Below are 11,135 nucleotides of genomic sequence, written 5' to 3'. Positions count from 1 at the left end.
ACGCTTTGCAGTTATTTTCAGTGTTTCTGAATCGCAGCTAGAAAGTACATGAGTTTTTTTTTTTTAAATATGCTTTTGATAGCCGCATGCATTTTTTTATGTGGTTCAGAAACGCAGAAATAGACACGAAAAACATAAAGTGTGAAAACCGCCCGTTTGTCCTCATGTGATTTATGGCTGTTTTATCCCACAGATATCAATGAGGAAAACTATGGCCATATAAAAACCGCGCAGGAATTGCAGCTATTGTATTCAGCGAGCAGACACGGCTTCACGGCGCATTAAAATAGGCGTTTTTGTGCGGTTCTACCGCCATGTGTGAACCTGTCCTATAAGTAGATAAATATCGTGTCTCTGCTGAGATGGAAAGATTTCACACCCACTTTTTCTATGTTTTTACTTTAAAACTAAACATCCTTCCTTTCAGTCACCACTATTACTATTCCCTCATATTAGGATTTCAACACTGAAGCTTTATTGACAAAGTTGAATATCAACAAAACCTCTACATTCAATCAGGAGACCGGTCAGAAGTCACTGTGCGCTCTCTGCTGCCTGATTGGCTGAGCTGTCTCATTTGCTCTGTGATTGGATGTCACCACTTAATGGGCGTGGATTAAGGACGACGGGAGTTTTGGCGGGAAGCGGCGTCCGGTCAGTATTATGTGCCTGTGAGGTGAGGGACGATTATCACCTCACGCGCTGGGCTTGCTGGTATTTGTAGTACCACTACAGCTGCTGGAGATATGACCTGTGTCATTTAAGTTAGAAGTTTTTTCGTGTTGTACATATAAAGAGGCACTGACGTAAGCAACTATGCAAATGAATGCAGTGCATTGTTCTCTGTTATCAGCCATGTAGTGATATTGGGATTTTTCTGACATTCCAGTCAGCGTTTCTCCCCATTGAAGTGACACAAGCAGTTTGGGATCTGGGCACCAAATTTATGTGTCGATACAAGTCAGAAGATGGGATGTTTGCAGGTTTGCACCGCGGTAACACGTCCGTATTTTAGGTTGCGGGTAGTCCTGTGGTTTCTCCGCCGGCGGTTCTACTAGAAGGGATTTGGCGTCCGCTTTTATCAATGAAGTCTGCCCTTCATTGTGAATTGTGATGTGGATTTATTAGTTGCATCATAATATGTGAAATCTCCGTCACCGCCATGTTGTTCTGCCGCCGTGGAGCAGAGGTCTACCATAGATGTGACAATCCGTGGCGCGACTAGAATCCGTGCTGCAGGTTTCTTACGCTGTGAGGGGGTTTAATATTCCGCAGTCCTGTACGTTGCTGCGGTATTTCGGCGTGGATTCTGCAGTTGAGATTCCGCCATGTTGAACACCTCCTTAGGCCGGCTTCACGCGGACGTGTGCGTATTTGCAAGCGCATGAGCGTAGCCTATTTGCGGAACGAACTATGCTTTTTGGTGCGCACGGTGGCTTATATTACTGATATATATATATATATATTTTTTTTTTCTGCAAGACCCGTTCATTTGTGTGCGACAAAGACACGACAAATGAAAAGGCTAATCAGTGTTAACCCCTTAGTGACCGCCCATACGTGTTTTCACGTCCGGGATGTCTGGGCTTTAATTTACAGAGCTGTAAACCCCCGGGGTCTGTGTGGGTGATGGCCTGGAGCTGTGATGAGGGGCCGCGGTGTGCGTTCCCGGGTCATGTGATCGCCGCCATCCAACATATAACTGCGATCGCATGAAAGTTGTAAAATAGTTAAATAAAGTTTCATCTCTCCTCACAGATCGGATCTGGCAGGGAAGCTGAAACGACTCGCCTCCGGTCTCCACAATGTCCCGCGTCGATCTGGTTCAGCAAGGACCTGATGCCGCCTTCTGCGCATGCGTGCCAAAGGTAAAGTGTCGGGTGCATGCGCAGAAGGCTAGCGAGCCCAGGAAATTTAAAATCCCCCGGCTAGCAAAGATAGCCAAGAGTAAGGAGATGTCACCGAGGAACGCGGTCCCTGGTCACATGATCACCATTATCCAATGGATAACAGCGATCTTGTAACGTTAAAATTTCATCTCCCCTCCCAGATCGTATCTGTGAGGGGAGATGAAATCACTTAAGGCTCCCAGGATCCCGACGGGTTCTTTATCTGCGGACTGTTCCCCGGCTTCTGCGCATGCGCCCATTGGCAAAGTGGCGGGCACATGCCTAAAAGCCGAGGATTGCCTGGGAAATTTAAAATGTCCTTGCTCTTGGCTACCAAGGTAGCCGAGAGTCTGGAGCAGTCGCCGGAGAGCTCGTTCAGCGGTCGCCGGTCATGTGATCGCCATTATCCAATGGTATAAAACGGTAGTAATCTACCTTAGGCCAGTCTCACACGACCGGATAGGAATTGCGGATTCTGCATGCGTTTGATCCGCGGTAATATGTGGATAAATCAAATGCATTGGATTACGCAATTCCGCTCACATTAGCGGGTCAGAATTACGTAATCCACTTGCAGAAAACAGAACGCAGCAGGTTCTATTTTACTGCAGATTCCACAAATGGCTGTGTGAACTCGGCGTTGGAGGAGGAGGACGAGATGGACCCGGTTTTATTGCCCCATTTGTGCATTCCAACCGGGCCTCCATAATTACACGTTTTGAGAGGTATCATACAGTTTTACATTATTACTTTTATCTGAGATTTAGGGAATGCCAAAAAGGGCGCGGGGATTATATTTAGGGAGTCAATTTTTTTTTCTTCACAAGGGAGCAATGGGACCTGGAATTTATTTAGTTGTGCCCTGAAGTCCAATGGGTGTTCACTCCATTATAGGCCTAGCCATGTATCCAGTAAGCAGATTTGAGGGTATTGCTGAACACAGAAGAACTAGTGCTATAAAATTTGGGGTGCGAATCCCCAGTTTTCCCTGCTTGAAACAAAGAAAACTGTCAAAGTGACACTTATTTTTTCACATGCTTTATAATAATTTTTGCAAAAAAATTGTGGAGTCAGGATGCTCATTACACACCTAGATAAATGGGCTAAGGGGTCTAGATTTCAAAATGGGGTCACTTGTTGGGGGTTCTATCGTTTTGGCACCTTGATGATTCTACAAGTGAGCAATGGGGCCTGGAATTTATTTAATGTGCCCGGAAAGGCAACGGGTGTTCCCTCCATTATAGGCCTTGCCATGTGTCCTGTAAGCAGAGTGAAGCTATGATGGGCATGTTTCTGAACACGGGACACACTGGGTATCCATTTTGGGGTGAAAGTCTTCATTCATATGTGTGCTGTACAAAAAAAATGTTTTTAAAATGACACAATTGCCAAAAATAGGAAAATCGTATTTTTTCATTCTGCTTTGCTTAGATTCATTCAAAAACTGCAGAGTCAAAATTATGCTCAAAAGTTGTCCCTCAAGCGACTTTTGAGTGACAATCATTGTGTCATTTGCAGCCCAAGATAATCACTCAAGATGAGCGATCACCTTGTGCTGCCAGCAGAGAATGCAGAAGACAAGCACGGTGTCCCCGCTTGCCTTCTGCATCCAGCTGTTTTCTGCATGGAGCACTCGGCTGTATAACAGCCGGGTGCTCCATGCAGAGAATGCAGAAGACAAGCGGGATGTCCCCGCTTGTCTTCTACATTGAGCTGTTTTGTGCACGAAGCGCCCATCTGTTATACAGCCAAGCGCTCCGTGTGGGGCATGGAGAACGCAGCTGGACCGCTCTGTTCTTCGTACCCAGCCTGTCATCAGGGAGTGGGATACAGCTGAAACAATAGTATCAGCTGTATCCCTCTGTGAATCCCTGATAAGGCTCATCGTGAGCGATGGCATAATGAAAACTGCACGATGTCAGTGCAGTTACACACAACGATTATCACTCAAAAGAAGGCGTTTGAGCAAATTTTGAGCGATAATCGTGTCTAAATGGGCTTTATGTCTCTTATACGCTCTTTAGTTGGCAAGGGCTTGATGTAATCTCTCATTTCAGAGACGTCTTGTGATTGCATCTCTTCTTCGAGATCGCTCTCTGACGCTGAGGATTTCTCTTCAGTGATGTTCCTTGTTCTCATGGGTTTCGGGATTTCAGGTGTGGGTTTTTGTGAAGAGTTTTTCGTTTTCTAGAGATCTGTTAGGTGTTTTAGTATTTTTGCTTGCTTCAGGATTGGCAGTTCTGGTATTTTTTCACCCATTGTGTCTGCTTTCGAATATCACTACACTGGGAGAGAGGTTGATCTGTTTTGTTCACATTAGTAAATTGTTGTCTTGCCGTTGTTTTCCGGAGTCCTACAGGACCATAGAAGGGCAAAACCGTAATATATGGTGAGCTGGGATGTTGAAAAACGTTAGCATGATTGGTTGAAATTTTTGTCCCATCCATAGGCATAGAGAAATTATTTTTGGTAAGTTCATTTAATCTTGTAGAGTTAGTTGCTCTATAGAGAAATCAATGATGTGGTTTGCTGTAAATATCGTTTTCAGCCAGTAGGTGGTGCAATAGTCCACTAGTTAGATGTCATTTAAAATGAAGCTTGTGTGTAGCAGAGTGGAGTTTGTTGCTGCAATCAGAAGAGGCAGTATATATTCTGAGGTGACACTGAGCAGTGACATTCAGATGGTTATCTTGCACAATGACATATCAGATACTATCTCCCAAATGCTGCTGCTAAAGTGTGGTGGATGGGCACAATAAGGTGGTCTTAGGCTGCAGTGTGTGTGTCAGGCTTTCACCTTCATTGAAGTTGGCCCTGCTTCTCAGGGGCTTGAATATAGTCTTGCCAACTCAGAGCAGAAGGGGTTAACTTGCAGGGCCTCCAGCCATTCCCTCACTATTTACATTCAACAAGATGGCAACCCCCTTCCCCGCTGAGCCTTAGGGACAGCCTCAGTAGATGTTGGGGTCCCAGGCTGGACGCACGGGCTCCCCCAGGGCCGATGGAATTGCTGTTAGTCCTCTATTCCCCTCAGGTCGTCTAGAGACCGGAAGTATAACCTTGCCCCTTGGGGCACCGGCAGTTTCTCTGCACATACCTCTCCTCACCAAGTACCCCGGGCAGCCGACAGAAGGGGTCAGGAAGTCACTTGGATCACATGGAGGGAGGTTGTTTGTGTGGGACTCCAGGAGCTGATCCACTATCCGTCCTCCACGAATTGATATTTTTTAACGTGGGACATTCTGATCTTTCCAGGCTGGGAGCGAGCTGATCTTTACACCTGTGACCTTGTCGCTGGTTCACCGGTTGTCCTTCCTTGGGCCGATCTTGGTAGGTAGGTAATATCCACTACATACCAGTGACCCCACACAAGGCTCAGTCATCTCGTCAGCACAGTTTGGTCCTTGCACATCACATCATTCCCAGTTTTCCTGCTTCCAGCACATCACCTTCAGGACAAGTCCAAGTGCTGCCTGGCAATCAGTAGAGATCTGCAACCTTTCACATAGGACGGAATTAGTCCGGCATTTCTGCGTCACAATGTTATCCCTATGGGGCTTGAGTGCCGCACCTCCTAAAATCTGGATGCATTTACTTGAAAACTGCAAGATCAGATTCCACAGCGTAAAAGCTTTTTGCTATGGAATTACGGACGTCTTGCCGAATTGTTGCTGCAGATTTCTAACCTTGCTTAAAAAATGCTAGAAATTCTGCAGATTGTATTCCGCAGTTAAAAACACAATAAAATCCATAACTGTCAATATTTGCCCTTGCGCTGCGGACAATTAGGTCCCGTGTGAAAGGTCCTATAAGGTACATACTGATTTAGCTTTTTATGCAGTTGGGATATTTTACTTCATCAGTCACTCCTCTGTGTGAAAGTGGGCTCAGTTGTTTTGTTGATCCTCCAGGTGACCCACATTGCTAGTTTGCTGCACGACCTTCCCCTTAGTGTTCACCGTGTAGGGAAAAGAAAGCTCTTCAGGCTGAAATTTAACTCTCTTTGCTATAATAAAAAACAAAATCTGTATTATAATTGGATCATATTTTTATTCTGCTCAACCTTGGATGCTCACTCTGAGACACATGGCCATACGGATTAGTAATAAGTCCCGCAAGTTATTGTACATTGTGATACTTGCTTTTTTTATGGCCTTTTTGATTGTTTTTAACCTCTACGTATGTATTTTAATATTTGCATTATTTCTCTATGGTAACAGGGATACATTCCTTAAGCAGAAATGGACAATCCTCCTCTGTGTTCCCCATCACCGATGTACATTGGCTCGCCGGATGCTGCGTACAACACAGCAGTTAAACAAGTAAGGCTGCTTTTACACTGAACGATTTATCGTTTCCTCGAGTGAATGATGACAGAGTTCGCTCATGTAACCTGTTTACACAGGCAGATAAATAGTTTACTTGCAAATCATTCAGTCATTAACGTTCCCTGTACCGGTGAATGAGAGCGACGGAATGATTGGTATTTAAACTGAGTGATTAGCAAACAAGCCAACGAAGATTTTTATGCTTGCATGCAATGAATTATAACCGAAAAAATTGTCATTCGATCACTGGCTGCTTGTACACTGAACAATTATTGTTCAAATTCGAACAATCCAGTGTTTTGGTTTTTTTTTTAACTAAGTTTGTGTAAACACACCTGGAGAGTCTAATTATAATATCAGATATTGCAATTTCTCTGATTTGAAGCCTCAAAGCCCTCGCTGGGTCAGCAGAGTGATCTAATTATGGCCTGTGGAGCAGTAGAGACATTTATTTTCATTGCATAACATTTAATTGCTCAAAGGGAACCTGTAACACCCCGACAGCATCATAGAAATGAATTTAAAAAAAAAGGTCGGCTTCAACGTCTAAAATCTTCATTTCAGGAAAGAGACATCCTATAGACAGACCTCATTGGAGCTGGACGCGTTTCGGCTAGGTTATGTATTTTTTTTTTATACTCGTCCGATCCAGCACTGTCTCCTGCTGAAGTAAGTGTGCGGCATGAAAATGTAACTCTTTTCAGAGTCCCATACGCACTCTTATATACAAGTCTATGGAAGAGCTTGCACATGGGACTCTCAAAAGAGTCAGATATTTGTATTGTGCATCTACTTAAGCAGGTGACAGTGCTGGTCGCAGCAGAGAGCGCGTGTAAAAATAAAAAATACATCATATGGCTCCCTGTCACGTCCCCTAACTTAGTGCATGGTGCTGTTGACAACTTCCCTTTAAAGGAGTTGTACCAAAATTGACTTATCACCTATTCATAGGATATGTGATAAACGTCTGATTGTTACGGGTCTCACCGCTGAGTTCTTCACTAGTCCTGACTAGAAGGGTCCTGTGACACTGCATGGAAGGAGGGGGGGGGTAACTTCTAAGCAGCCGCTTTCTTGCAACTAACTTTCTATTGCTGAGTTCATTAGCAACCGGTCAGGGGGAAGCAGGGTGACATTTATTTTGGAAGTCTTTATTTATTCTCTCAGTGCTGAGACTGTTAAAGGGGTTTTATGACAAACAATTCTTTGCCCTTATTCACAGGTTGAGGGATAAATCTATCATCGATGGGGGTCCTGTGTCACCACATTTAGATAGAGCAGCTGCTCAATTCAACCCTAAGGGACTGCTGGAGATTGCAGAGAGCTGTACTTAACTATCTCTGACAGTCTAATGGAGTCGATTGGAGTAGCAGCAGACTTGTAACCATTGCTTCAACAGCAAGGACACAGAGCCCTCGTTTTGGTGATTATTGATAGTCCTAGCAGTCAGACCTTCTCTGATCGGCTATTTACTGGCCATCTTGGAGTCGTCCCAAAGCTCCAGCACCACAACTTCCTTTCTCCCCACCCACACAGCTTTAGATTGGAAGGGAAATCATTATTGACTTTTTTTTGCTTCGACAGCCCATGAGTGCGAGTCTCCGAGAGCGTTTAAAGAAATGTCGGAGAGTTTTCAGTTCGTGTACAGTGGCAAAACGGCTGAAAGTGGACTGTGATGAGAGCAACTTTACGGCACAATCTTCCAGCGATTCTTCCCTTTCAAAAAACTCAGAGAACATCAGTTCGGAGACGGGATCGGCACATGGCCATCTCATTCCTCAGCCCATAGAAGACGCAGTGGATCCGGAAACTTCTCCTTCCAAGCAATACGTTTCTCCTTGTAACAACCACCAGGAAATACTGCAGGAGAAAAAGAGATTGCTGAAGCGAGTACAGGAGAAGGAAGAACATCTTAGGAGACTGAAGATGGTTAAATTGTATAGATCCAAGGTAAAAATCTGTATAGCCTGTGTGATAAAATCTTATGAGACATTTTAGGAGTTACTGTTGTAGCAGCCACCAGCACTGACTGGGCCATTCCTCGCCAAATCATCACAGCTCTCAACCCAGCCACCTCAGATTTTCATGAAATTTGGTAGGTTGGTAGATGACAAAGTACCTTACAGTTGTAAAATGTTAGCCCTGAGTGATGGCCCACAGTATTCACAAAGCAGGGTTGCAAAAATAAGAAAATATGAAATTTATGTTTATCAGATCAGCAAAACAAAAACATTTCATAACTTTTATTTTAATTGTGGTGGAACTTTCATCTTGGGCTCACTTTGAAGCTAATGGAGCACTCGTTTCATAAAAAAAATCTTTTAATAAATTCTTTCCAGGTCACATGATCTAAACTTTGACTTTGAATATCTAAAAAAAAATAGCGTGTGTATTATAGGCTCATACGATTACCATGCAGCTGCAGAGACGTGTAGAAGCATCTCTGCAACATTATTTGAGAAGCAATGGTTCATCTAAAAGCGTTAGGCGATCGGGAATGAGTAGTTGTCACTACTTTGGTGATGCGCAAGAGGTTCTTTATCGCAGTCTCTCTAACCCTGCAGACAGCGATGAGCGAACAAAGTTCATGGTGACAGATTTGCCCTCTGCACCTTTTGGTTAAAATTGCGGGAGGCTTATTCTCTCCCTGCCTTCTAATCACCACATCCCTACTTGTTCGATCCATCTAACTATGCGGACTAGAGAAAGGTAATATTATGCTGACGTGCTGCACTGTAAAATGTACAATTGAACTTGGAACAGAAGGTTTTTAGTATTTTGTATCTTCTTTTTAATGTCTCTTTCTCATTTAGAACAATCTGACGGAGCTCCAGTCTCTCATAGACAAGTGGAGGGAAAGTAGCCAGCTCTTACTGTGCGAGATACAAACAGCGTTGTCTGCCGAGAACAAGAAGATCAGTTTGTCAGAACTCATAGAAAACTGCGGACTGGATGAGAAGTTGCTGCGCTATAACAGAGCTGAGGAGGACTTTGATGCCTGATGTCTACAGAGAACTTGAAATTAACTCTTTAAATTCTGGACTAGGAGCCGCCTCCTGCTGTGCAATGAGTCACATCTGAATGATTACAAGTAAACTAAGGTGGCCAAATCATACCAGAGCATAGCTGGAAGCTATCCTATAGTAAACGCCGTGTCCGGACCTTCACCTAATTTATTTTTATAACCTGCCTGGTGGATTATAAAGGTTAAAAATAAATAAATTATGGTGTGAAAACCTGCTATAATCCAGGAATGGATCCCAGCACAAACATTCCTTTATGCCCGGGTCCGCTCATACTTTTGATTTAAAGAATAAAATGCAGAGCAATTCTCCCAAATGTAATATAAAAACGGCTTTAGAGGGTTTATACCAGAATACACGTTTATCACCTCTCCATAGGATTGGTAATAACAGTCTAATTAGTAGAGGTATCACTGCTGAGACCCCCCCACTGATCTCAAAATTGTGTGTGTGTGTGGGGGGGGGGGTCCTGTGCCCCCACTATTCTCATCATTGTGGGCTTACTGCACCCATCTCTTGTGATGTCAGATTGAATGTAGCAGTAGCTGGGCATGATCAGCCGCTGCTCCCTTCATTTCAATAGGGCTGATGGAAATGGCCGAGTACAAGTCCTATTGAAATTAAATGGAGCCGCACTGCACATGTGTGACCACCACTCCATTGAATCTCGAGGTGAGGTGAGACAAGGAACCTCTTTTCTTGGGATAGGCAGGGATTTCAGTAGTGATGCCGACACCGATCAGACTTATGTCACCTCTTCAATGAATAGGTGATGAGAGTATTTTGGTATAACCCCTTTAAAAAAGACACGTTGCCTCTCCTGACCAGACTGTACATTGTGCCATTCCTCTGTTATTTCTCATGTAAATGTATGATTAAAAATACTACCCACTTTTGGGGTGTCCCTACACAATGTCTGGTAAGTGTTTGCAGTGCCAGACTGTGTTATCAATTTATTCATACATCTGTAGGAGAAATAATTGAGGAACGACACATTACAGGGCTCTAAGAAAAGACACTCCACTCCAGAATTACTACTTAATGGGGATTATTGTTTTATAGTGTTTACTGAGGCCGGCTTCACACGGGCAAGATTCTCACGTGAGATTTGTGCGTTGCAAGATGTACAAATCTCGCACACACATGAAACCCATGTGTTTTTCAGCCTACAGCTTTCTCTGCTTGCTGTCAGTGAATAGAATAACCTTCATAGCAGCTGAAAACCTGATCTCAGCATGTGACCAAGGATGTATGGCTCTTTACAGAGTATTGATATACTTGGATTAACCAGCACATTCACCTCAAGAAGACACATTGGACCGTTTCCAAACACCCCTCATAAATTTGTATGAAAGCAGTGGGCATGCTTGGCCATCACTCCATACAAATCCTACCAATATGTAAGTGTAGCAGTTGATAGAGGCACCCTACTGATCTAACATTATCGCCTGTTCTGATGGGTAGATGATAAATGTTGACGGTGGAATATCCCTGAAATGTTTAGGACTAACTATGGAGGGACTTGAACTGCAGGCGTTTGGGATGCCCCTGAAGCCTCGCAAGAACTGGACGAATTCTGGAAACGTGTTGGTTGGTAGTGTGACTGTTTATAACAAGATGTGAGAACTGCTTATAACAGGTCAAATAAATTAGTTCTTTTGTTAGTTTTCAATGTGTAATCATATTTTTAAAACATAAGTCAAGTAGTATTTTGCATTATTGGTCTGAAGGGGTTTTCTGGGACTTGCATCATCGTATCCTTTTGTCAAGATAGATAATATCACATCAATGGGGGTCCAACTTTGGACACCTCAGCTGTTTGAAGAGGTTGTGGCATTTGAGTGAGTGCTGCGGCCTTCAATCGACACCAGACAAACCATTTTATCCTGTATGCT

The 11,135-nt window shown here is 43.8% G+C and overlaps 1 protein-coding gene across 7 annotated transcripts; it reads left to right on the top strand.

The window, feature by feature from the left end:
- The first annotated feature begins 627 nt into the window (after positions 1-627).
- Positions 628-10,907, top strand: SFR1 (SWI5 dependent homologous recombination repair protein 1). 7 transcript variants are annotated; one of them, XM_066601037.1, is made up of 5 exons: positions 628-654; positions 5,145-5,223; positions 6,110-6,211; positions 7,802-8,167; positions 9,031-10,907. In XM_066601037.1, the coding sequence occupies exons 3-5, from the start codon at positions 6,131-6,133 to the stop codon at positions 9,217-9,219; spliced, it is 636 nt and encodes a 211-aa protein (XP_066457134.1). In that variant the 5' UTR covers positions 628-654; positions 5,145-5,223; positions 6,110-6,130; the 3' UTR covers positions 9,220-10,907. The 7 variants fall into 7 exon arrangements, with proteins under 7 accessions (XP_066457134.1, XP_066457136.1, XP_066457137.1 ...); XM_066601039.1 differs by having other exon boundaries at positions 631-654; positions 5,145-5,219; XM_066601036.1 differs by lacking the exon at positions 628-654 and adding an exon at positions 1,649-1,868.
- Positions 10,908-11,135: the final 228 nt, after the last annotated feature.

The sequence above is a fragment of the Eleutherodactylus coqui genome, chromosome 4 (genome assembly GCF_035609145.1).
Source record: "Eleutherodactylus coqui strain aEleCoq1 chromosome 4, aEleCoq1.hap1, whole genome shotgun sequence".
Taxonomy (NCBI): Eukaryota; Metazoa; Chordata; class Amphibia; order Anura; family Eleutherodactylidae; genus Eleutherodactylus; species Eleutherodactylus coqui.
This window is presented reverse-complemented; position numbering and strand designations above follow the sequence as displayed.

Excerpts from the sequence above, each read along its gene's own strand:
- SFR1 (XM_066601037.1), top strand. The coding sequence starts at position 6,131 with ATGGACAATCCTCCTCTGTGTTCCCCATCACCGATGTACATTGGCTCG. Across the intron at positions 6,212-7,801 it reads ACAACACAGCAGTTAAACAA|CCCATGAGTGCGAGTCTCCG; the intron begins GTAAGGCTGCTT and ends TTGCTTCGACAG. Across the intron at positions 8,168-9,030 it reads TTAAATTGTATAGATCCAAG|AACAATCTGACGGAGCTCCA; the intron begins GTAAAAATCTGT and ends TTTCTCATTTAG.